Source organism: Camellia sinensis, chromosome 1, assembly GCF_055761805.1.
Source record: "Camellia sinensis isolate YWXY chromosome 1, ASM5576180v1, whole genome shotgun sequence".
Classification (NCBI taxonomy): domain Eukaryota; kingdom Viridiplantae; phylum Streptophyta; class Magnoliopsida; order Ericales; family Theaceae; genus Camellia; species Camellia sinensis.
The window spans coordinates 144,835,708-144,863,677 of NC_138961.1; the positions used below are offsets into that span (position 1 = coordinate 144,835,708).

Genomic DNA, 27,970 nt, shown 5'->3' on the forward strand with positions numbered 1-27,970 from the left:
ACAAATCAGTCATGCATGACACATCATATTATTCTAGCATTTATGCATTGTGTTATATGCTTTATGTGAATTAGGGTTTAGAAGGAAGTGTAGGAAATTATTTGGTTTGTGTTTTGAGTTAGGGAAGTTACCTTGAACTTGGATATTGAATACTTAGATGATTCAGGAAACCTTAAGTGAGGAGGTTAATGATCTTAATCTAATGAGTAGAGGTTAATGATCACTTCATTTAAAATTAAGCGAGATTAGCAAAAGTTAACTAGGATTAATTAAAGCCTAATTAGACTAATGAAGATTAAGGACTAAATGTGATTAATTAGAGTTAAGCTTGGTTAGTTAACTAATTAATTTTTGGTGATGCACACACACACCTCAATTTTCATCAAACAAAATAGAATAATAGAGAAAGTTAGAGAAGAATAGAGAGGAAGCTAGAGGAGGAGAAGAAGAAGAAGAAGAAGAAGAAGAGGAGGAGGAAAAAGAAGAGAAAAAGGAAGAAAAGAAAAGAACTTCAAAATTTAAGCTCGGAAAATCAAGGAAAAACAATTTCTAGGTAAGAAATCCTACCCTTCATCTTTTGTTATTGTTATAAGCTAGCTAGAAAATCATCTAGGATAGGTTTTGAAGGATTTAAGTTAAGAGTCTTGGAGAAAGTTTTGGAAAATAAAAAGGTTTTGAAGAATTTGCAAGAAAATCATGTTTTGATTGGTTTAAACTTTGAATTCATTGCATACAAATGTTTTTCTACAAAACCCACATCATTTATTCATGTTTTGAAGTCTTAAAATCTTGTTTTGAAGGATTGAAAATGAAGAAATAAAAGAAAGTGTAAGAAAGAAACTAGGTTGAGAAATTCTTGAATCAAATCTTGATTTTGGTTGGTTTAACCTTGAATTCATGCATTCAAATGAGTTTTTCATGAATCATATAATGCGGCAGACCTCATTATACGCTTGCCTCATCAACACTTGTATGCTTGTTTGTCTAGGTCAAGCGTTCCAGAGGAAAACCCTTTCATTCAAAGAGCCGTTTATGAGTAGTAGTGTAGTAAAATTATGTTTAGTAAGTTATATTTCAAATGCAAACCTATGCTGAGCGGAATTTCTAGGCTTAACAAATCTACACAAGCGCATTTGCCAGCACATTTACCCAATTTCATCCTTTTCGATAGTTTTGATGCACCAGACCTCATTATACGCTTGCCTCATCAACACTTGTATGCTTGTTTGTGTAGGTCAAGCGTTCTAGAGGAAACCCTTTCATTCAAAGAGCCGTTTGTGAGTAGTAGTGTAGAAAAATTATGTTTAATAAGTTATATTTCAAATGCAAACCTATGCTATGTTTATGAAAGTCAAGCTATTGTTTTGCCATGAATGAACATCCTATATTCTTGTATCAGATATTAAGATGACACCTCGGAAGTTGTCTTTGTTAACTGAGCTCCTATTGCCACCATTGTGTGGGTCTTGATACACTCAAAGCCCTTGGAATGTTCATCGCTATGTATATGCTTGCGAGTTAAGCTTTGTTCTATCATGATCAAATTATGCTATGTTCAAACTATGATCTTGTGCTTGGTTTTGTTAAAGATTATCGGTGTTTATTCATTACCACTTTATGTTGAAATTCAATGTATAAAGAGAATTGTATTATTGATTGATATTTGTTGATGATGATTTATATTACAATGATTCATGATTCCTATATATAGAAGAGGGTGAGTGTGTAGTAGGTGAGGAGTAGGTGGAGAGTAGGTGAAGTAGGTGAGTGTGTAGTAGGTGGTAGTGGTAGGTGTGTAGTAGGTGAATTTTAACAGCCCCCCACAAACTCAAGGGGGATAGGAACTAACCAACTTGAGTTTGGAGAGAGTTACAAAACAAGAAAATACATAAAAATAAAAGAGGATAGGTGACACTGTATGGTCGTGTCAGACCATTGGTGAAGACACTGGATGGTGGTGTCATAACGTTGTAGAGGACACTGTATGGGGGTGTCATAACGTTGTAGAGGACACTGTATGGTGGTGTCATAACGGTGTAGAGGACACTGGATGGCGGTGTCAGACCGATGTAGAAGACAGTTTATGGGGTCATGTCGGACCGTTGTAGCAGACAATGTTGTGACAGTTGTTGTGACAGTTTACGGAGTCTTGCTGGACCCTTGTAGAAATTAACCGGAATCAATGTCGGGACAGTTTACAGAGTCTTGTCGGACCCATGAAGGAGTTAACCGGAATCAATGTCGGGACAGTTTACAGAGTCTTGTCGGACCCATGAAGGAGCTAACCGGAATCAATGTCGGGACAGTTTACAGAGTCTTGTCGGACCCCTAAAAAGTCGCACCCTCAAAAGGTGTGCCCAATCTTTCAAAAGGCGTGCCATCAAAAGGCGTGCCCAATCCATAAAAAGGCGTGCCATCAAAAGGCGTGCCCAATCCATAAAAAGGCGTGCCCAATCCATAAAAAGGCGTGCCAGATATGATGGCGAGGCACGTGAGTGCCTTGGCTGGCGCGCCCGTTTGTCGTCTGGCGTCAAGTGGCGCGCGATACGCGTGGCTGCCTCGGCTATTTAACCAAGACGGAGGCTGAGGCTGAGGCAGAAGCTGAGACAGAAAAACTGAGAGAAACCTCTGAAAAGTTCTTCGTTTTGCTGAGAAAGATACTCTGTAACACTCTGTTGCCCAGAAAAATGGCTTCTTCGTCCCGTAGTCTGCTCACTCTCTTTCCAGACCTCAACGAGTCCACAAGAGAAATAATTGGTGCGGTGGCCCCTGAACCTCAACCAAGCGCCCCAGGGTTTGCTCCGTTGAACTTTCCGATGCGGTCTGTGGAGCAAAAAATGGCAGGGCAAACAGATATTGAAGCCAATCAATATACACTGAAGTCATGTGTGGAGACCATGACTGCGGTCACAAACTTGTCGCACCGGCTGCAGAGTAGGACAAATGAGGTGCAGCATTTAAACGCCCAACTGGCTCTGCTCCAACGCATGTATAAGGATGCGCGAGCAGAGATAAGTGTGCTAAAGGCGGAAAACAAGGAGCTGAAGCGGAAGGCCACTGTGATGTTCCGATTTGGAGGTCCGCCATATGCTGCAGTGGAGGAGCAGGGAGGAGGCAACGTGCTTGGTGGTCTAGGAAACACGGAGGCAACACCGTCAAGGGCCGTCCAAGACGGAGGCAAGAAGAAGAGACCGGCTGCAGAGTAGAGAAAAATCCCGCCTGTAGGTGTGGTTGTTTTGTTTGTGTGGTTTTTTTTTTTTTTTTTTTGTGAACGGGGGAACCCCGACATGAATAAAAGGAGTGTGGTGTGCAAGTTCGTCGTCTGCCTGTTTGTTTGTTGGTTTTTTTTTTTTTTAATAATAATAATAATAATAATAATAATAATAAGAGGGGACAAGCCCACATGGGTGGCTTGGAAACTATATGCTGGGTTTGATCAAAACTGTGGGCGTGAAAGTGAGAGAGAGAGAAGAGGACGATGGTCTGTGCAATATAATAAAATAAACATAGATATACATATATAGAGATATATTAAAATAAGAGAAAGTGGAGTGGGGTTGATTAAAAAAAATGTTGGCATCAGAAAGTGCATGTTTGTGTTGTCGGTGTAAGAATAAGAATAATAAGAATAATAATATATTAAGGACAAAAGCATGTGCCCTGGGTGGAAAAGTGAGAACCACCTCCAGCATTAAAATAATTATGGTCATCCAATTGGGTAAAGGTCCCATTATAGCCTGGGTAATAATAATTGTCAGAGCTAGTAGGTGGATAGTAAACACCTTGCTTTGCAACTGACTCTTGACCAGTCTCACCTTTCATGCTGGAGATAGCATCTCCTGAGGAGGATATAGAAGAGGACAAAACAGTGGGTGTTCCACCTTTTCCAGAAGCCACATCTTGCCCAGCCACTTGAGTAGAGGGATCTGACTTCAATACTGCAGCAACTAGCTCAGACTTATCAATTTTCTTCTCGCCAGCCATTATCAATCTTCAAAAAACCCAACTCCGCCCCTAAAAACGAAAGAACCCAAAGCCGCCGATTCCGATCTGGTTTTGTTTTTTTTTTTTTTTTGTTTTTTTCAAAACCCTAGCGCCAGAAATCCTCTCTCTAGATGGCCGGAAAACCGCTTTGGTGCCCAGAAATGCGAAGCGGCTTGAACCGGAATCCGAGAGAAAGAAACTCTCCAGCAGTCCGAGCTTGAACCGGAATCCGAAACCAGAGAGTTGCCCTTCCGTTCAGATGGAGCAACAGATTCATCAACTAGGAAGCAGCGGTGGTGAAGGAGAGAGGATTTAGGCAGTGATGGAAAGGTATGTGTAGAAAATAAGCAGAATAGGTGGAGGTCCGGCGGACGGCTAAGGTGAGGTTGCCGCCCGCCGGTGAGGCGAAAAATATTAGGTTCTAAACCTGCTCTGATACCATGTTGAAATTCAATGTATAAAGAGAATGGTATTATTGATTGATATTTGTTGATGATGATTTATATTACAATGATTCATGATTCCTATATATAGAAGAGGGTGAGTGTGTAGTAGGTGAGGAGTAGGTGGAGAGTAGGTGAAGTAGGTGAGTGTGTAGTAGGTGGTAGTGGTAGGTGTGTAGTAGGTGAATTTTAACACTTTACTATATTACTATTCATTGGGCTACGCTCACCCCTCTTCCCTATATGTATGTAGGTGATAAAGAAGTGCACAGCCAAGAAGAGAAGTCGGTTTAGAAGTCTTTTCTTTTCTTTTCTTTTTTTTTTTGTTTTTGTTCCTCGAGTGATGTACCCTTAAGAAGACAACTTTGTCATGTGTTTTGGTTTGTAAGCTTGTATCAAAGATGTTGCATTTTCTTTTCCTTCTTGTTTGGACTTGTAAATATTAAGATAATAATATGAGAAGTATGCTTGTTATGTTTTCATATGACTTATGCACATGCTTTGAATAGACTTTTGATCATTCATGGACAAATGATTCCGCATAAACCCCAAGTATTGTTAGTCCAGTCTTGTCTTGTCTTGTTAGGCCTTCGGTAGTTGAGAACTACTGGCCGGTCACAATGCTATCCTATTTGGGGTGGGATGGGGTCATGACAGTTTTTGAGTAAAATAAATATACTGCAGTCCATGTTTAGTTTTGTATTACTTTTCAGGTTAGATTGGTATTGCCCCAGTTAATATCAAAACCTAAGCTCCATAAGCTCAATTTGTACCTAAATCTGTGGTACTTCTCTGCTGCTTCCACAGCCCCCACTGCTACTGCTGCTGCATCTACTTTGATGTTTCTTCTTCTTCTTCTTCTTGAGTTTTTCTCACTTCCTCTCTCTAGGAATTTATATATTTTCTCTTTCTTTTCACTTGTCTCTAAAGAAAGTAACTATCAGCTTCTCCACCTTTTTAATTCAAACCTCTGACACTAGTTATCTATTCAGTCCTATGTATATATAGATATCAGCCCTAATCCCACTTTCTTCCCACAAAATTTTTTTTGGCGGTCAAACCACCTTTTCAATTTAAGGCTTTTCCCCTCTCTTTTCTCTAAAAAGTAACAACCAGTGTGTGAATGGAGAAGGGCACATGTGCCCATCGTAGCTTTTGATCTTTGTTTCTTTTTGACCTTCTTTTAACCCATCTGCTGCTTTGACTCAAAACATGTTAACCCAACCTAAAACAAACACAAAAAACTGACCCATTAACCAAACCCAAACCTAAGCCCATAAACAGTGCCAACCCATGGATAGTGGTAAACCGAAAGATAAAAATAAAAAGATTCAGCAAAAAAAAGAGTCAAAAAAATTTCAGCACTGTGATGCATATTGGAGTATGAAGCAAGAAGCACATTTTTGAATCATTCCAACGCCTCTTAAAAACTCGAGGATGAGTTTTTTTCCAACAAGAAGGGTTTGATGTGATATGGTCCCACAGGACAAGAATGATGGCCTGATATGTTTTGTAATTTTTGTTATCTTTTGTATTTTTTTGGATTTGAATAGAATAAATAGGACTTAAGTGTCTGAATTGAGAGGAGGTCAAGATATGAGAAACCTTTAGGTTTTGTTAGAGCTGTGGTTCCATGTATCCCGCCCCCTTTTTCCATTATCTTCTCTTCCTTGTGGATTCAAGGCCCCCTAGGGTTTCCCTCATTTCTTTCTCCCTCAATTCTCTCTGTGGATTCAAGGCTCCTAGTCAACTCTAGGATTTCTCCTCTTTCTTCTTATTTCTGTGGAACTTTCTCGGTTAAATCATCATGTCAACAACAGAAGGCACCAACCCTACTAATTGGATTTTGCTGTTCAACTGCTGCAACCTAGGGATTCAGAATGATTGCTTTTTATTCTTATAAACCACCAACTTCTTATTCTTTTAGAAGTTAACCTATATGTTTTTCATTATTATACAGATACATGATTCGTGAAACAATGATATGAAAACTTAATGAACTTGTTGAAAGATTTACGCACTTTAGAGTGACACTTTTACAATTAACATTGCACATTTCAAATGGAAAATACACAAAAAATCTTGGTTGGGGAACTTAGTATTTAATAGTACCTATAGTTTTCTTATCTGCATTTAATAGTGCTCAGCTTAAAATAAGCCCACAAATGAGCTAGTGCTTAAAAAAGCTAGATTGTTTGGCACATTTTTGGCCTTTTTGGCGGGAATGGAAGAAGGCAAAAGAGCTTGGGCTTTTAAGCTGAATTGGCTTTAAAAAGCAGCTTATAATCTCTTCCCAAAGGAAGTCTTCCAAGAATTTTCTTTGCATTGAAACCAAAAAGCAGGTAATTATATAATTACATATGAGTGTAGTATAACAGAAGTCCAAACTTTTTGTTCTTCTACAGCATTTGTTACATATATCCTCAATAATTCCAGGATACATCCACCACAGAATTTTGGTTGGAAACACATCACAAAATATTCATACAAACATGTTGAAAATTATACACTAATAAACAATAAATAAAAAAAAATGAAAAATTTAACATGCTTGAAGATTAAATTTGTGTCTTACCATAAAGAAAAGCATAAATCAAGATTAATGTAGTTGAAGTTACATGAAATGTGTGGGCTGTGACTGTCCAGGACCCACACACTTACTAGGGCTTACTAACTGAAAGCACTGTATTGGTGGCAAATTTCCTAACTAGGTGGGTTCAAATTATTTTTATTTTAACATTACTAAGATGGAAAATAACACCCACATATGCCACAAGTGGGTCAGAGCGACAGACTGCATTATACTCCAATAACTCAAGAAAATAAGGAAAAACAAACCTGTGATAATAAAGCAGCATTAATACCAATATCAAAGAACTGCAAGAATATGCTAATTGTCTTAGTCACGGGATCAACTGAACCAGCCTGCCAAAGAAAAGCAGAGTATGAAAGCATACTACATTTGATATGATTGTGCAAAATGTCAGAAGGATATTTGTTAATTCACATTACAGAATTCACAAAGATAGAACTCAATTTACAAAATTGAGCCATTCCATCCAATGAAGGAAAAAAAAGTAGTACCTCCTTAAACACAACGCTCTGCAGAGACTGCACAAATCAATTAGATCAGTTGGTACCCTCATATTTCATGGATCAACAATCAAAACAAGGAAATCAAGAGAACAATTAATAGGGAAAACAAATAATCTTGATTGCATTGAAAGGAAGAGAAAACATCTGAGACATGATAAACTATTTTAGCAGCAGCCCAGATATGTGTGATCAAAATGAAAGGGGCAGACATGGCAGCCTATCAAATAATTTAACACCCAAATTAGATTCTCCGTGTTTTTCCTTTTGTTTTCAGCTTTTAATTGAGCAATATTAAATTTTTTCAACAAGCAGAGAACCTATTCAAGGCACCAAAAGCGGCAATCTTTGTACTTGAGTTATATCAAATTTTTCAAAAATAATAACCAATTGCATAAATGCCTATGAAAAAAAATCTCCAAGCAATACTTAAGATTACAGCCAGATCTAACTTCACATTAAAAGAGAAGTAAAATCTAGCACATTGTTGGAATGAATGCTGCAACATGCATATGCATGTGCACTCGTGCATGCACATCAGGAAAAAAGCAAATAAAACAATAAGATCAAATCCTTGATCTACCAAGCTTTTCAAGACATAATATTAAAATGTCATACCTTTATCATTTTATAAACACAATATACAGAACATGCATAGCCCAGTAGATTTTGCATGTGACCCTTCCAGGTCCGTGAATAAGCCGCAGCTTCCTGAAAATCATGAGCCAAAATGAATACAGATCTCCACAGAGAGAGAGACAGAGAGAGAGGGCAGAGAATGGTTACGAAATTAACAACCAATTACACCAACAATGAAAGATGATGGCGCCGACCATGAGGAAAGGTTTGTAGCTAGATGTAAGAATAGGAAATTTGATTTTGACAATTAAAAAGAAGAAAAAAGAAAAAGAGAAGACATAAAACACAAATCAAACTCACACATAAGCAAATATTCCACCTTATTGTCATGTTACACAATGGCACAAATAATTTGTACATGCTGTACATGGTGAATTATGCATTTGCCTTGTGCTTAAATGATCCAGTCTCCAAGTATCCAAAATGAGCAAGGAAAAAAGCCTTCATAGATATGAATAAGAAAGGAGAAGTGAAAAGAAAACAAAGCAAGAGAGAAAACACCAACATCAATGAGGAGGGTGTGCTGACTTCCTTCTCATGGAAACCTTTTAAAGCAAGACTACATGTTCCAAGTTACATTTTTTCTTTTTGATAAATACATGTTCCAAGTTACATTTATTAGAATCATCTTATAATCAAAGAAAATCAAGATATATAATTAATTGTACTGATAAAAGTATAAGCATGATATTTTAAATTATAAATATTTTAATAAATCTAAGATTACAACTTCTAATTTTTAATGACTTACGAAGATAAATTAGGGTGATTCCCTAAAATTTGACATTATTTCTGAATTCCGATAAAATTTCTCTTCAATCGCCTATATGTGTATATTATATTTGATAAGTAAAGATTGCTAGTTCTTATTCTTAATCAGACTTCGGTGAAATTAATTATTTGAAAATTGCTAGTTCTTATTGTGATGTAAACAATAAAAGGTGTCTTAGGTGGAGTAAACTACCCCCAGGTACAGAAAAATGGCCAGAAGGATTTCATTAACACACCCAAGTTAATTAGTACATGGCTCTTCAAGCAGGTATTGAAGGCTGTATTTCTTGAAACTATTTGCTTCCAGAAGAGCAATACAATGCATGTTGCCCAATTGAAAATGGGTTTGATATCTCCCAACACATTTCAAAGGGTAACTAAAAAGGATATACTTTATCAGTTTGTGAGTTTGACTAATTTCGTTCGAAGTATCCTGAATCCATTTTTTACATTCAAAGCATTAAAATCTCACAGTAAAGCAGTACCCACAAAAAAAAAAAAAATAGCATAACAACAAACTATGTATGATACAAACCAATTGGGTTGTCCCAGTTGGCCAGGCCTATGATTATTCCCATATAAGAAGTCATGGGTTCAAACCTCAAGGGTGGACCAATGGTTTAAAGTTCCATTCCTCACTCCCCCATGAGGCCACTCGTAGGACTTAGGCCTAGTAATTACCTGGTATATGTGAAATGGAGGGTGTAATTTCAGAGAATTCATAGCTTATTAACCAATCAACTATTACAAAAGAAAGTCCTAAGGCACCGATTAAGGAATCACAATCAATCTATCAATCACAATATAATCTAAATAAGGAAATATTCTAACAATCCCCCTCAAGCTGGTGCAAAGATATCTCATGCCCAGCTTGCCTAAAATGTCATGAAATGGTTTACTCTCAACTCCCTTGGTGAGGATGTCTGCAAGTTGCTCGCCTGACTTCACAAAAGGAGTATGTATCATGCTGCTGGTGAGTTTCTCCTTGATGAAGTGATGTTCAATCTTAACATGTTTTGGCCTGTCATGTTGAACACGATTGTGAGCTATGTTGATGGCAGCCTTATTATCACAATATAGTCGCATAGAGTCTGTCTGGCCCATCCCCAGATCACTCAAGAACAATCTGATCCACAAGAGTTCACACACACCTTGTGTCATAGCTCTAAACTCAGCTTCTGTACTCGATCTAGCCACCACATTCTATTTCTTACTCCTCCAAGTAACATGATTACCGCCCATAAAGGTACAATATCTTGATGTAGATCTCCTATCAATTATTGACCCTGCCCAATCAGCATCTGTATAGGCTTCCACTTTGACGTGATCATGTTTGGAAAAGTAAAGACCCTTTCCAGGAGAAGATTTCAAGTACCTCAAAATTCTCATAACAAACTCTAAGTGAATTTGATGAGGAGCATGCATAAATTAGCTAACCACACTGACACAATAGCAATATTAGGACGAGAGTGAAATAAGTAAATGAGCTTACCCACTAGTCGCTGATAACTCCCCCTAATCAACAGCTGCTCCTCTTTCATCATCACTAAGTTTTTGATTAGGTTCCAGTGGGGTATCACCGGCCTTACATCTAGGCATACCTGTTTCCTTCAAAAAGTCAATAGCATATTTCCTTTGTGAGATGAAAATCTCATCCTTAAAGCGAGCAACTTCAATTCTCAGAAAATACTTTAAGTTTCCCATGTCTTTGATTTCAAACTTACTAGCTAAATATTTCTTCGACAAGAGTATTTCCTCACTATCATCACCTGTAAGCACTATGTCATCTACATAAACAATGAGGGTTGTAGTCTTACCACGTGAGGAATGTTTCACAAATAAAGTATGATCTGCCTAACTTTGTTTGAAACCATATTTAAGCATAGCCTGAGTGAATCTCTTAAACAAAGCCCTTGGAGACTGTTTGAGACCATATAACGACTTCCGAAGTCTGTAGACTTTCTGCGTTATTTGATGACCCTTAAAACCAAGAGGAATGTCCATATATACCTCTTCTTTTAGATCACTATATAAGAAGGCATTCTTTACATCAAACTGATAAAGTGGCCAATCTAAATTAGCTGCTAGAGAGAGAAGTACTCTGACTGAGTTCATCTTAGCCACTGGTGCAAACGTCTCCTGATAGTCTACTCCATAAGTTTGAGAGAAGCCTTTTGCCACTAGTCGAGCCATGTAACGCTTAATAGAACCATCTACTTTGTGCTTCACAGTAGACACCCATTTGCATCCCACCGGTCGTTTGCCCTTAGGTAACTCATTTAATTCCCAAGTACCATTCTTACGAAGTGTTTTCATTTCCTCAATCATGGCAAGTTTTCACTCAAAGGTAGTGAGAGCATCCTGAAAATGGTTAAGAATACTAACAAAGGAAATGTTTGACACAAATGCTCTGTACGAGGAGATAAACAAGAGTAGGACACAAAGTTTGAGATAGGATATTGAGTACAATATCTCACACCCTTTCTCTTGGCAATAAGAAAATCAAGATCAGTAGTGTTAGGAATAACAATATCAGTAGACTCGAGAGAAACAAGAGGTTCAGAGTTACATGGACTCTTATCAAAAGCAGGAGATGGCAATGGGTGAGCAGAAATGGTCCTTGCATTCAAGTAACTTTATGTCTGTCTTTGATCCTAACATAAACTTGCCCTTCCATGTCCTTGGTGGTATTGGGCTCTATATTCTCAGTAATAGGTGGTGCAGAAATAACTGGTTCCACCATAGGAGCAACATGGACACCAGGAACCTCTTCATACTAAGGCTTCCCTTGAAGGGAGAACTGGGACATCGGAGAAGACAAGAAATAGGACTGGGACTCAAAGAATGTGACATCCATGGACACAAACCACTTACAAGAAGGAAAGTGATAACACTTATACCCCTTTTGAGTAGGTGAGTATCCGAGGAAAACACACTTGAGAGAGCGAAGGTCTAACTTACCACGAGTAGGAGAATGATAATGAGATAGGCCACGGTGAGAACGACCTCGCCCCAGTAAGATTGAGGCACACTCATAGAAAGACACATGCAGCGAGCCATATCAAGAAGATAACGATTTTTGCACTCTGCAACCCCATTTTGTTGAAGGGTATTGGTGCAAGATGTCTGATGTATAATGCCATGAGTGGAAAAATAGCTCTCTAACCCCGAATTGATGTATTCACCCCTATTATCAAAACGCAAGAGTTTGACAACTACCCCAAACTAAGTACAAATCATTTTATGAAAATTTTGAAACACTAAGAAATTCTCACTTTTTTCTTTCATGAAATATACCCAAGTAGTACGAGAAAAATAATCTATAAAGATAACAAATCATCCATGGCTTTTTAAAGACACAACACGAGATGGACCCCACACATTAGAATGCATCAAAAAAAAAGGAGCTAAACTTTTATTAAGACTTAGAGCAAAAGAAGCTTTGTGTTGTTTGCCACGTTGACAAGACTCACAAAGAAACTCAGACACATTATCGTTTGTAAAAACAAATGGAAATAAATGCCTAAGTAAACGAAAAGAAGGATGCCCAAGAAGCCGAAGCCATAGCCATAAATCCTCCTTGGTGGTTGGAAACTGAATGGAATGATGAGCAAGCTTGTTCATCTGATCTAAGAAATAGAGACCATTTTCTGCACTACCACTGCCAATCGTCCTCGTGACAAGATCCTAAAAAAAACAATGGTCAGGAAAAAATGTCACACTACAGTTCAAATCCTTAGTGATACGACTCAAGGATAAAAGATTAATAGAAAAATTAGGACCGTGAAGCACTGAAGACAGAGGTAAGATAGGAGTGACATGAATTAAACATTTCCCAGAGATAGAAGAAATAGTATAATTTGCAATCCTAACTTTGCCTTGACTTGAAGAGGGCTTATATGCTGAGAAAAGGTCAGAAGGCCCAGGCATAAGATCTGAGGCACCAGAATCAATAATCCATGCAAAGACTTATGAGAAAGAAAAGCACTAGGAGAAGAGGCTAAGTTACCTAAACGAGCAAACGACGATGAGGATGCACTAGGAGCAGTAGAAGACCGATGGTCCAACAAATGACGCAGAACATCTTTGAGCTCAGGAGAAGCCGTACTAGATAAGCTATCAGAAGTTGGACCAACTGAAGCGGAAGTAGAATCAAGAGTATCAACAACACTAGACTGATGGACGCGTGAAATAGAGCCACATCCTCTAGACTAGCCTGATCGATCGCCTTTAGTACCATACCGATCACTCCGACTCCCTGATGGAGCCCTATGAAGCTTCTAACACGTTTCACAAGTATGTCGCGGCTTGCGGCAGTAATCACAGGCCACAGTATCTTTCCCTGAAGAATGGAAAAAAAGTAGCGACAAACTAGCCCCATCTCGAGAAGGAGCAGAAAAAAAGGCTGAACGGTCTCCAATAGCCGGTCATAACATAGCAGAACGACGACTCTCCTCATTATGTACATATGTAAAGGCCTCATGAAGAGGTGGAAGAACATCCATGCCAAGGACACGACTCCGTACTGGATCAAACTCCATATTGAGGCCTTCTAGAGACTTAAAGACCCTCTCCTGTGCAAGAAACTTCCGGTAACCGAGTCCACTGTACAAATAGGTTTGTAATCCAGGATATGATCTAGGCGTTTCCAACCATCAGTCAGAAAGGTGTAATACTAGAGAACTGTCTGCTCCCCTTGTACTGAGCGCTCAATAGACCGGTGCAACTCAAAGATTGAGAAAAAATTTCTTTCCGAAAATATGTAGCAGTGACTGCTTCCCAAATATCCTGGATAGTATTCATGAATAAGTAGCCTTCACCAATCTTAGGAAACATGAAATGAATGAGCCACCCCATGATTAAAGGATTGGTAATCTCCCATTGGTCATAGCCAGGATCCATAATACCTGGTGCTTGAACTCTCCCATTAACATATCCCATCTTCTCCTTACTTTTCAGAAAAAGTGTCAGACACTAAGACCATGAAAGGTAATTCTGACCATTAAACAGAGCAGTGGTGATTTTGAGGCTAGGGTTCAGGTTCTCATATGTAGTAGTTATAACTGGACTGAAGCTCTCCCCTTTAGATGGGTGAGAAGTAGTGGTGGATTCACTAGTTAGGTCAACCATAAGAACTCTACAATTTCAATCCAAAAAACCTTGCATGAATCACAAGAATGAAAAGAGGAATGGAATGGGCTGGAACAAGCAAAATCACATGCATACCACCATGGGAGCATAACAATTAGATTAATGGGTCATCTATGGACCCAACAAATAAATCAAACATGGGAAAACGAACCTCCAATCAAAACAAGTAGTGAACTATGTTCAAGAAAGTAGAGGGAAAGAAACTTGGGGCAACAGAAGATGGGCAACCCTCAAACACTCATCCATAAGAGCCGAAATATACAAAGAAAGGCTAGGACAGCCCGCACAAGGGTCGACTAGGACAAAGAGCCCTTCTACTGACTTTGGCTATGCTTCGGCTAGGCTAGAAGGGGCTTCGGCTAGGCCAAATGGGGTTTCGGCTGAAGTCGAAACAACTCTGTGGGACCTTGGTTGGTTTTGACAGAGACTCAGAGACTACCGGTGGAGGATGAATGGTGATAGGTGATGGCTGGTTGGTGGCAGCGGCTGTGTGGGTGATGGTTTTTACGGTTTTGGCTTTGATACCATGTAATTTAAGAGAATACATAGCTTAGGTGATGATTATGATATCACCACCTTTTATATTAATCAATCAACTGTTACAAAAGGAAGCCCTAAGGCATTGGTTAAGGAATCACAATTTATGAAGCACGGATACTCCAAAATGGCCCCCATACGCATATTGGATACGGATACACGTCCGAGACGGCGGGATACGTATCAGATACGGCAAATAAGCATTCTGTTTTCTTTTTTCTTTTTTGAATTTCGGATACGTTTGGGATACGCGAGGATACTTTAGGATACGCTCTGGATACTTTCGGGATATGACGGGGCCAAAAAATAATTTAAAAAACTTGTGACAGGGGTCAAATTATAAAATAAGAAAAGTTATGTAAAATAAAACAAAAAAAAAAAACAAAACAAAACAAACCAAGCCCTAATTCATCATCTCACACACAGCAGCAAAGGAGGAGGAGGAGGAGGAGGAGGAGAAGAAGTGTGCCCCAAAGTGACTCCTCGTCGTCGATCGATCATCATCATCACGAACAACTGCGTCGTTGGCTCGTCATCGTCGATCGATCAGGTTCGTCCCCCCCTCTCTCTCTCCCTCTCGCTCGATCTCACTCTCTCTCTCTCTCGATCTCTCTGGAGACTCGATCTCACTCGCTCTCTCTCTCTCTCTCTCTCTCTCACGCTCGTCTCCTCTTGCTCTCCCTGCTTTCTTTTCTTGTTCTTTTTTTTTTTTTTTTTGAAATGGCTCTAATCTGATCTGCTATTTTTATAATACATTTATATAATATATATATATATATATTTTAAATATAATCTTTATTCTTTAAGTTCTATAAAATGAAATCAATATTAAATTTGAGATTGTAGGGCAAATTTTTATGTATGCTACATTACTAAAAATTGTTTAAGTTTTATTTTTATGTGTACCACACATCACTAAAAATTGTAAAAATAATATTTTTTACAAACGTATCCCCGTCGTACCCGTACCCTAGTTTTTCAAATTTTGTCGTATCGCTGTATCCGTATCGTATCATACCCGTATCCGTATCCGTATCCGTGCTTCCTAGATCACAATCAATCAATTAATCACAATCTAATCTAAATAAGGAAATAAGGAAATATTCTACCAGAGGGACTATATGTGCCAAGTGATTAGTCAGGGCAAAGCCCCAAAAACCCTCATGAGCCAAAAAAAAGAAGTATGATGCAAACCCATAATAATTTTTAAACTGATTTGTATCGATTCTAACAATATAAGGATATGAGACCAAAGATATATAAATTTGTAGCTGCACAAACAAGATTACATCAATAAAATTAAACCTTAGCTTGGCGAAGCTCATATATTTCCAAGAATAGCTGCTTTGAAAGCTCTTCCAAAGCCTGAACCTCTGCTTCCATGCTTTTAATATCTTAAAAGAGCAAGAAGACAACATCAACAGAAAAAGTAAAAAATATACAACAAAATTTGGAATATGATCCAAGGAGATGAGAACTTAAGTAGGAAACAAAGAAACAAAAATTAAATTCAGAAAGGTCTAAAGAAATACGACAGGCCCTTAAACTGAAAAAGCAACAATCTGCAGTTTCTTTGCTTACAAAAAATTCCAATAATACAATCATTAGTTAGCAACTCTCCGGTAAAACAATAGAACACTGAATCTTGGGTTGCTTAATGCTTTCCATGATATGCGAAAATATCATCTCTCATGATTTAAAATGCGGCAGTCATCTTGCTGCTTAAAATTGCGATAAAGGCTTCTTGAGTCAAGTTAAGTTGAGTCACCTTGCTGCTTACCCTGCTCGCTGATTGGAGCCGAAACATTAAACATTGAGGCCCTCCAATCTGCATTTTTAGTCCTCGATCCTATGTTACTTGACATAATAATGAGTTTTTTGTGTCATGTAGGTTCATTGGGCACCAGAACTAAAAAGTGAGAAAACTGGGCGAAAAAGAGTAAGAAAAGGGATCTGACTCAATCCACTCGAGCAGGACCCATGAACTGCACAAGCAGCCCAACTTAAAGCAAGAAACAGATCTGCTTTAATCTGCTCAAGCGGACCATTCAGGCCACACGAGCGGATTTACCACCTTTTGCGGTGTGTGACCTAAAATATGGGAATGTGCTAAAAAGTATAAGAAAAGGCTATAAACTCAGTTTTAGGGTTCCGAAACCTTGGAAAAGATGGCATGAAGCTAGAAAGGTGCTCCCGGACATCAATGCATGGCGTTTTCTTCAGCCTTTGAGGATTTCACATCTCCATTAGTGGCTAAGCTCTCTTCTAAGTATCAAGATGAAGCCCTAGTCAAGTAATCATGTAATCGTGTATTTTGAATTTTACTTTTTTTTCCCAATTGGATAATCATTGTATGACCTTTTTAGATCTTTTATTCAATTAAAGTTTCATTCAATTAATGTGTTTGATTTTGGTGATTGAAAATGCATGATCATACAATTATTTTATCTATTATATATACAAAGTATGAGACAAGTCATGCCTAGGAGAGATGAATTGTGCTACAACCCTAGTTTAGTGTGGACAATTCGTGCCGACCAAAGATACTTTGTGTGTTAAAATTTACCATCACCTACCACACACTTACCATCACCTACCACACACTCACCTACTACACTCACCTACTCCTCACCTACCACCACCTACTCCACTACATCTACATCTATATAAGGAACCATTTGTAATAGACAGAATTATCAAATACAACAATATAAATCAATCAATAATACAATTCTCTATTTCTCTTTATACATTAAATTTCTACATGGTATCAGAGCAAGGTTAAGCACTTAGTATTTTTCGCTTCACTGGCGGGCGGCAACCTCGCCTTGGCCGCCCGCCGGACCTCAACCTACTCCGCTAGAATTTTCTACACATACCTTGAAATTTCTTCGAGTCCACCACCTTCACGCCCAACACCTTCGAGTCGATGAGTTTCCCTTTTGTGTGCATTTGGTCAGCTGGGAGAAGGAGAATGTCTCCAGTGAGGCATTGGAACTGGAAGCTGCACGTATTGCGTGCAAACCTTGTTAGAAGGAATATTGCAAGCTAAAGAGCATTTGCGCACCCATTATGATGAGTTATTTCCTATGATCATCCTGATATATTTCCAGTAGATCTCTACACATGGGAGCAATTCTTATGGGCTTGTGAACTCTGGTACTCTAATGGCATGAAAGTAATGTTTACTGGTGGAAAGCTACAGACACACTTGGTACCTGTTGCAGGCTTTCTAAATCACTATCTTTGCCCGCATGTGTTGCACTATGGTAAAGTAGATTCTGTTACAATGACACACTCAGGGCACCACACACACACAGAGATACATTGAGGGCAGACCTATGCACATGGTTTTGTCCCCCTCTTTTGCTTTATTTTATTGTCCCCCTCTTTTGCTTTATTTTATTTGGAGTTGTATAATGCTCAAGTCATGAGTACCAGACAAAGCTACACGTAAACAACTACACCACCGCCCCAACATTATCTTTATTTATTTTATTTTATCTTCTCTTTTTTATTCAAAAAAAAAAAAAAAAAAAAAAAAAGACACAACCACGTTATTTCTCACTTTTCTTTTATTTTAATATATATATATATATATATATTTATTTTTTTTTTTATTATAATATATTTTTCCTATCTCTCTGTTTATTTTATTGTATTTTATTTTCTTTTTTCATCAATATTTCCTTATTCTACAACTCGTTAGTGAGCATTCCCAAATATTTTTATCTATTTTCTTTCTCCGTTGTTTTATTTTATTTTATTTTTATTCTTAAACAAAACAACAACACCAAATAACACCACAAACATTCCACACACTTGTCATTTCTTCATGCCGGGATCAACCCCGGTCAAAAAAAAAAACAAAAACAAAACAAAACAAAAACAAAAACAAAAAAAAACAAAACAAAACAAAAAAACAGCAAAGACCACCATCACAACAAACAGTGGGATTTTTCCCTTCTCTACTCTGCCGCCGGTCTTTTCTTCTTGCCTCCGTCCTGGGCGGTCCTTGACGGTGCTGCCTCTGTGCTTCCTAATCCACCAAGCACATTCACTCCCCCCTGCTCCTCCACTGCAGCATATGGCGGCCCTCCAAATCGGAACATCACGGTGGTCTTCCGCTTCAGCTCCTTGTTTTCTGCCCTTAGCACGCTTATCTCTGCTCGCGCATCCTTATACATGCATTGGAGCAGAGCCAGCTGGGAGTTTAACTGCTGCACCTCATTTGCCCTACTCTGCAGCCGGTTCGACAAGTTTGTCACCGCAGTCATGGTTTCCACACATGACTTCAAAGTATACTGATTGGCCTCCACATCCGACTGCACAGCCATTTTTTGCTCCACCGACCGCATCGGAAAGTTCAACGGCGCAAAACCGGCAGTGTTTGGTTGAGGTTCACTGGCCACCGCACCCGTTATCTCTCTTGTTGACTCGTTGAGGTCAGGAAAGAGAGTCAGCAGACCACGGGACGACGAAGCCATTTTTCTCTCGCAACAGAGTGTTACAGACTCTCTCTCTCTCAGCACAACAGTGTTACAGCCTCTCTCTCTCAGCACAACGAAGAGTTTTACAGAGGATTTCGCAGGTTTTTTGCTTCTGCCTCGGCCTCAGGCTCTGTCTTGGTTAAATAGCCGAGGCAGCCACGCGTATCGCGCGCCACTTGCCGCCAGACGACAAACGGGCACGCCAACCAAGGTACTCACGTGCCTCGCCATCATGTCCGGCACACCTTTTGATGAATTGGGCACGCCTTTTGATGGCACGCTTTTTGAAAAATTGGGCACACCTTTTGAGGGTGCGACTTTTTAAGGGTCCGACAAGACTCTGTAAACTGTCCCGACATTGATTCCGGTTAGCTCCTTTATGGGTCCGACAAGACTCTGTAAACTGTCCCGACATAGATTCCGGTTAGTTTCTACAGGGGTCCGACAAGACTCTGTAAACTGTCCCGACATAGATTCCGGTTAGTTTCTACAAGGGTCCGACAAGACTCTGTAAACTGTCCCGACATTGATTCCGGTTAGCTCCTTCATGGGTCCGACAAGACTCTGTAAACTGTCCCGACATAGATTCCGGTTAGTTTCTACAAGGGCCCAGCAAGACTCCGTAAACTGTCACCACAACTGTCACAACATTGTCTGCTACAACGGTCCGACATGACCCCATAAACTGTCTTCTACATCGGTCTGACACCGCCATCCAGTGTCCTCTACACCGTTATGACACCACCATACAGTGTCCTCTACAACGTTATGACACCACCATACAGTGTCATCTACAACGTTATGACACCACCATCCAGTGTCTTCACCAACGGTCTGACACGACCATACAGTGTCTCCTATCCTCTTTTATTTTTATGTATTTTCTTGTTTTGTTACTCTCTCCAAACTCAAGTTGGTTAGTTCCTATCCCCCTTGAGTTTGCGGGGGGCTGTTAAAATTTACCATCACCTACCACACACTTACCATCACCTACCACACACTCACCTACTACACTCACCTACTCCTCACCTACCACCACCTACTCCACTACACCTACATCTATATAAGGAACCATTTGTAATAGACAGAATTATCAAATACAACAATATAAATCAATCAATAATACAATTCTCTATTTCTCTTTATACATTAAATTTCTACATTGTGCTTGCAATTTGAGGCAATGATTCGCAATTGGCTAAAAGAACCAAAAAGCAAATACAAAAAGTCAACCCATTCTCTCTACTTTTTTGCATGTCTTTTCGTAAAAAAAAGATCAAAAGCTACTAAAAAAGCCAACTCCCAAATGAACCTAGAATATACTCATCTTCTTGATGATGATATCAGAGCTTGTAACTACAATACATCATCATTATCCAGGACATTGATTTACTAAGATCAGATACACAAATTATATTTTATGAGATTAGCGGTGGATTAGAAGTCCTAAGACTCTCTCCACTTCAGAGCAAATCAACTTTATTTACTTAATTAACTTAGTCATTACAGTTTGGTTTATTAGTTTAATTCAATCCATAATCTTTTGATCTAATTAATTTAAGAATTGCCATCCAAATCGATATAACTTAGCCCATTGGTACGATACATGGATGAGCCACTATTCTACGGAATGTGTCAAGTAAGGTTCTTTATTTTTTTATAGAAAAACAACTGATCACACACTAAGCACATCTTTTGCCACTAATCTGCCCAAGGCCTCACCACTGAGAGAGACAACTAAATCATTTACTTTGTTGAAATCCATACAAATCAAAACCATCTGAACTGACAAAACATAGTTCCACCCACGGTGCAGAAAAAGGAGGGGGGGGGGGGGGGGCGGTGGTTGGAATCCATACAAATTGAAAACCTCTTTAGAGATGAAATACTTTAAATAATTCACCTACAAAGAGAAATACAGAAAACATAATTACAAGTAAAAAAGTTGCTGACCTTGCTCCTTTTGGTCATCCTGCACAGATCGCACAACTGTGCCAACAATCCGTTTTAGGAACGACCTAGCCTTTAATTTCTGCAACATATAATTGTTAGTGAGGTACAATCAGTGTTACCAGAAGGAAAAAAAAAAACTAGCAATTGAACAATTTTGGAACACATGTTCAGGAACATGGTACACTTTCATTCTAAAACAGTGAACTTAGTGATCTAAAGTGATCCCATTGGCAAACAAATTGTACCAGCATATCAGGAGCATCAACTACAGCTTTCCCTTTTGTAATTCAGTTACTATGCAACATGTTAGGTTCCTTACTACTCCAAAGAGTCACTAGACAATGTTTCCATAAACACATTGATTGCACAATCAATCTGTATCTTGCACGATACATTAGCCAATACTTTATTGTACGCATTAGTTGCTTGTCATGATTAGGTACCTAAAACATGACTGCCTTGGTGCAAAGTGCAAGCAAGGGTCCCATTATTATTATTATTAGAGGGCAATGCCAATTAGCAGTAGACTCATATATCATAATTACAACAATTATACAGAACAATTAGATGATATGTTTATTGATAGGCTACCAAGAAGATTCATTTATTTACTAAATAACCAAAACCTTGGACCAAGTCCATTGGTTGGACCAGCGAAAGCTACTTATAAAAAGCGCAAAACAAACACCAAATGGAACAACAATTTAGAATTACCAGGTCATTCAATCCTATCATGCAATCCTCATATAAGAAACACCAACCACCATTCAATCCTAACATGCAATCCTCGTGAAAACCAGGACCAACTATCTAAGAAGCAGAGACACGGATACAGATGCGGACACGAACAAGGCAATTTTAAAAAAATAGGGACACAGACACGGCAATAAAATATGTTTTCATATATTTTTATTTGCTATCTATATTAATATTACAACCATAAACAATCAATATTAACAAAAACTAACCCTAATTCCATATTTATATTTTAAAAACACTTTTAAATTCACAGTTACAGTTTATGTATATTTTTTATAGATGGTCTATTAAGTATTTAAATCTAAGAAAAAAATAATAAACATTCAACATTCAATATTCATCAAAAGCACTAAATAAAATGAGGGAAAAGACAACTTGGCATGTCCCTAAAAATAAATTAATTAAACAAGGGGGCACACTATGTGGTGAGTTACGTGTCCCCGAAATATCCGTGTGTCCTCGAAGTGTCTGTGTATCCAACACTGATACAATACTTGTTTTGACGTATCAGTGCTCCATAGCCAACTATCATGCAATCTTCATCATGATTAAATATCATTTGCATATCCATTTAAGAATGATCACTATAAAAGAAACACAGAGATGCCAAAAACCAAAACCCAAATTAGCAGACAAATTTAGAAAATAAAAAATTAATTAAAAAGAAAAAAGTTATTAAAGTTAATAATATTATGCTATTCTCAATATCAGAAATTTCACCAAGAAACATAAGAGCATTAAACCAACAACGAATGAACATGTAGTATTTATTAATCCAAAGAAATTTCATCTTATATTTCTTGAACATAGTGAGACAAGTGAACCTCTTCCGATCCTTGGATTCGCTCCATCTCCATTTGACAAAGAATTATTTTCTTTTTCTTGGCGATGCATGTTTCAATTGACTGCATTAATTGTCTTTCCAAAGCTTTAATCTCTGCTTCTTCAATTTCTCTTCATATTAAAAAAATAAAAAATAAAAAACAGAAATGTTAGGAATTAATATAACAATGAAAGAGAAGCAAAATGAACAATTTGACATTGATGCCGTGCTACATTGCTGCCTCTTCCTAGCTAAGGATTTTGTTTTTTGTCAATTTTCTTCTGATAAGATGGATGGTTTTAATAGGGTTGTACATGTATGTGCTAAACAAGCCCTTACAATTAAGGTGACCAATAGTTGGAGCTTGTCATGTCCAGTATGGTGTTATCTTCTAGTGTAATCTTTAGTGACTGTTGGGTCTTTCAATAAAAAATCTTTTCCATTGTCAAAAATATATATATCATAAAAGAAATATGCCTTTATGATTTGGCCATTTGGTTCCATAAAAGCATAACCATCAACCTTAAACTAGACATGAACACAGGGAAATGTATACCTGGTTCTCCTGTCACCAGTTAAACCACATGGTCACTCAACTGAAAGCATTTTCTGAAATATATGGTTACTCTTTTTTTTTTCTTTTCTTTTTTATGTGGTTAGTATATAGTCACATAAAAAACTTAACCTAATCAAAGAGTTGATATGATTAGAGATGCTTTGTTAATATTGTTCAAAATTGTAAAGAATCAAATGCAATAAGTGCCCATCATAGATTGCTTGTTTACACAAACATATATCTATATATAGTTCATCCATATATACCTACACAAATTTACATTTATTCTTTTGGGTAAGTCGCTGCAATAAGTGTCCATCATAGATTGCTTGTTTACACAAGCATATATCTATATATAGTTCATCTATATATACCTACACAAATTTACAATTTTTTCTTTTGTGTGTGTCGCTCCATGCTTTATGAATTTTATTTTCCACAAATGAGCTATATAACTCCCTCAAAGTTTAAGAACCAAGGAGCAATCTATACCACACCCCACGTAGATATTCATATTTTTTTATCCTCAATTGGTGTTGCTCTTTACTATTTCACAAAAATATTCATTTGTAATTTTGTCTTTCTTAATCTTTCCATACATTCATCTAAGCATCCTCATATCCACTACACTAATTTTATGAACATGTTTCTTAGTTGTCTAACAATTTGTCTTGTAAAACATCATTGGCATTATAGTTGTTTTATAAAAAACTTCTTTTCAATTTTATAGTATCCATCAATCACATAATAAACCAAAAGCACTCTACTTAACCTCATATTTGGATCCATGTTATCAAAAAAATGGCCCAAGCTTTACTACTGCACCAATCAATGGCCCCTATACAAACTTCTTCGGGCCAATAAGTTTTAATTTTGCTGCATTGTATTGATTTCTATCAATTTAAGTATCTAGTATCAACTATAAACATAAACTTTTATGGAAGGCTGCCTTCTTCCCTATCTCGATGAAAAAGTAAATAATAGACAACCATTAAACCTTAAATGAGATGATACTAAATCAGCTGCAAAACACATACTACAACAACAACTACTGGGGTAACAATAAAGAGCATTCAAAACATTACAGAAAGCAATTATATGCAGTAAGGCAGAAATAAGAAAATCCATGGGCAAAGCAATGATTTAACTCATTTTGCATCAATAAGGTGTGTTTTGTTCTTACCTAATGAAGAGGGATAGATAACTGTATGGCAGATTTACAGCTCCAAAACCAGATAAGACAGCCATGACAGTAACACCAATAACCCCAATTCTGCTGACCAGTTGAGGCATGGTGAAAAAACCTGAGAAGCAAAAACCATGATTTGTAAAATAATAATAATTAGACACAATAAAGTTATTTATTGTAAACAAGTTACTCAAAACCAATGTTACATGAATTGGGCAGAGCGTTAAGTGCGGGTATGTGTCTTACCTGTTAGATTCATGTACTTACCATGTTACCATGTCCAACAATTCTAGGACGCAACTAAATTTCATATTTTTTAATATTTTTTTATCCTTTTAGGCTAAAATGGTGTTTACAAACTAACATAAAGCATGTTATGTATAAAATAAGAGTGTCCATTTTTGCCCTGTTTGGGAAGGTGGCTATTTTAATAGGCTATTTGGCCTTTTGGCTATTTTAGCCTGGCTAAAATAGTTGTGTTTGAGAAGAGAATTGGATTTTTTTTGTAGTTGGATGTGATATTTGTGAGAAAAAAAAGTAAAATGATTATGGATTTGATGTGACATTTTATCTTATTGGTTATTTTAACCTATTTTGTCTTTTAGTGCTATTTTAACCCAAAAAGCCAAAAAAGCCCCTTCCCAAACAAGGCCTTTATTATATAATAAACTCAACTATTTAGTCATACTTAATCTTAATGGGTACAACATACATGTCCAACTAAATATGCCAAACACATATCCCATACCCTTGACATGGGTGCTTCACAAATTTAGAAGAATCCATATAACATTGCTTAGAACAAATGTGTGACTAAAAATTAAAATAAAAATAAAAAAAGGAAGAAGAAACAGATAGAAATATGGCAAAACTTGTACCAAAGAACACATTTGTCTTGTCATTGTAATATGAATGGTACACGGGCAGGCATAACATGTAGAAAACAATCACCTTCGGAGCTACGTAATAGTACAAATGCAAGAAGTAGGAAGGCTTTGTTTTTTTGGGTGTGTGTGTGTGTGTGTGTGTTGGGGGGAAATAAAATTCAAACCTTTATCCGGTGAAGGCATAGGAAAGTGAATGCCCATGCGCCAAAAAGCATATAGAAATGCCAACAAGAATAAGATAGCACCAAGTGCAGCCCGTTCCATCCTCAAACCTGAGGTGAAGGCTCGACATTTAGTGAATAAAGTTTGTGTGCAACAAATTATCACTTACGGACTTGGTATAACATAATCTACAAACAAAATAGCATAAGTTCCCCAAAGCTGGATGAAACTAAACCTTGAAAGGAAAACAAGAAGAAAAAAAAAGACAGATTGAGAAATAGCATGAGCACACAACTTACCACTGCTGCGAAGCATCAAGTAACAGTGATAATAAGGTAACATGAAGACCAGTAACACTATTAAACAGAACAAATCCACCTTCCAGTTCATCCATCTTGCCCTACAGCCAATAGGGAAAAAAATGCCCTGAGAACAATATAAAGCTGTACAAAACAACCTATCAATCCATACATACACCTTGACTATGAAGGTAGGATTGTAGTAAAATCCACACTAACCACTCTTATGCGCTATTTGGTTCATTAGAATAAAATGGAATGGAATAAAATGGCCATTCCTTAGGCTCCCCCTATGGAATAATGATTCCCTCACAATAGCGAATGATGATTCCATTTGCAATGCATTTTTCATTATTTTTTTAGTCAACCAAACATGATAATGGACATTTTGATAGAATGATCATTCTATTTCACTCCACTCCATTCAAGTGAACCACTCCACTCCATTCAAGTGAACCAAACACTACCTTATGGTCTGGTTTGGTTCAGTTTGGTTCGATTTAGGAGTAAACCAAGACCAAACCATCACCTACCATTCAAGAAAATTTGGAACCAAATCAAAACATGAAAAACTTGGAACCAATCCAAACCGAACCAGTAAAATGCAGTTTGGTTCGGTTTGGAACCACGGTTTTTAGAAATTTTGTCATCATTTACAATATGATCATAAAACATTGCTTGCAACTTCCTCAAATATCAAACAATATGATATTATTTTATAAAGTAATAATGGTTTAGATAATGGTTTAGAATTAGTTACTACTACTATACAAAAACACGCTTGCAAAAATAGAGAATTGACAATTTATGTATAAAAATAGGATACTAATTAGCTATGAAGCACGGGTAAAGATACGAGTACTGGTACTAGTACGATACGGGTACATTATTAAAAAAATATTTATTTTAAATTTGGAGTAATGCAAAAATTGATTAAATAATTTAATTTGTTAAGATCTAATCTACAATTTACATTTAGGCCCTGTTTGGGGACTTACTTTTTTAGCGAATTCGCCAAAAAGTTACTAAATTAGCCAAAAAGTCAACAACTCATACCAAAAAGTCAAAAATTCTCTTTTCTCTCTGCTTTTTGCACATCTTTTCGTAATTAGCCAAAAAGTCATCCCAAACATACAAGTTTTTTTTACCTACCTTTTGAGACAAATAGCCAAAAAGTTACTAAATTAGCCTGTTCCCAAACGAGGCCTTAATGTCAAAAGTAAAGGTGTAAACTAAAATTAAATGTCATTATATTAAATAACTTATAAACCATAGCTTAATTTTAAAATCATACTAAGCATAAAAATAAAAAAATAAAAAAAAGTTTAGTGAAAAGAATTTTATCTCTATAGTAGAAGAAAATATTATTTCAATTGAAATACGGGACAGCTTAGGTATATACTAGATACGTTTAAATACACCAAAAATTAAAAAGAAAAAAATTGAGTACATATGTATATAAAAGTATCATACGAAATACTATACGCCAATAAGTACACAATACGAATACACATAAACCAAATCAAACTAAACCTTAAGTCCCATCAAATGGGGTCGGCTACATGAATCCTTCTTCTCCACGCGGCCCTATCAAAGGCCATTTCATTAGTCAAATTAAGTAGATTCATATCTCTATTTATAATGCTAGTAAACGTTAATCTAGGCCTACCCCGTCCCCTAACACTTTCATCTATCGTTACAGTATCGCATCTCTTCACTACTGCCTCTGTTGGTCTCCGTTGAATATGACCAAACCATCTCAAACGATTCTCTCTCAACTTATCTTCTATCGGTGCTATTCCTACCCATTCTCGAATACACTCATTCCTAATCCTGTCCTGTCTAGTCTTACCACACATCCACCTTAGCATCCTCATCTCAGCCACACTCATCTTATCTACATGTTGTTTCTTGGTTACCCAACACTCCGTCCCATACAACATAGCTGGTCTAATAGCCGTTCTATAGAACTTACCTTTTAGTCTAGTGGGTATTCGTTTATCGCACAATACCCCAGACGCACTTCTCCACTTACACCATCCCGCCTTAATCCTATGGGTCACATCTGCATCAATCTCTCCCGCTGTTGTGATAATCGACCCTGAATAACGAAAATGTTCACTCTTAGGCAGTTCTTGGTTCTCAATCTTCACTTCTCCTCTGCTTTCATTGTTACTGTTACTAAATTTACACTCCATGTACTCTGTCTTAGTTCTGCTTATCCGAAATCCTTT

General features: G+C 37.5%; 1 protein-coding gene across 3 annotated transcripts in view; it reads right to left on the reverse strand.

Moving 5' to 3' along the window:
• LOC114279342 (GPCR-type G protein 1) overlaps nucleotides 1-27,970 on the reverse strand; it is a 45,444-nt gene that overhangs the window by 14,551 nt on the left and 2,923 nt on the right. For all 3 annotated transcript variants that reach the window (XM_082886040.1, XM_082886046.1, XM_082886034.1), the window contains exons 2-10: nucleotides 25,737-25,837; nucleotides 25,440-25,547; nucleotides 24,383-24,503; nucleotides 22,645-22,774; nucleotides 21,062-21,140; nucleotides 15,924-16,012; nucleotides 8,139-8,231; nucleotides 7,512-7,538; nucleotides 7,266-7,352 (exon numbers count right to left, since the gene is read on the reverse strand). In XM_082886040.1, the coding sequence (XP_082742166.1) occupies nucleotides 7,266-7,352; nucleotides 7,512-7,538; nucleotides 8,139-8,231; nucleotides 15,924-16,012; nucleotides 21,062-21,140; nucleotides 22,645-22,774; nucleotides 24,383-24,503; nucleotides 25,440-25,547; nucleotides 25,737-25,837 (835 nt within the window). The remainder of the gene's footprint in view (nucleotides 1-7,265; nucleotides 7,353-7,511; nucleotides 7,539-8,138; nucleotides 8,232-15,923; nucleotides 16,013-21,061; nucleotides 21,141-22,644; nucleotides 22,775-24,382; nucleotides 24,504-25,439; nucleotides 25,548-25,736; nucleotides 25,838-27,970) is intronic.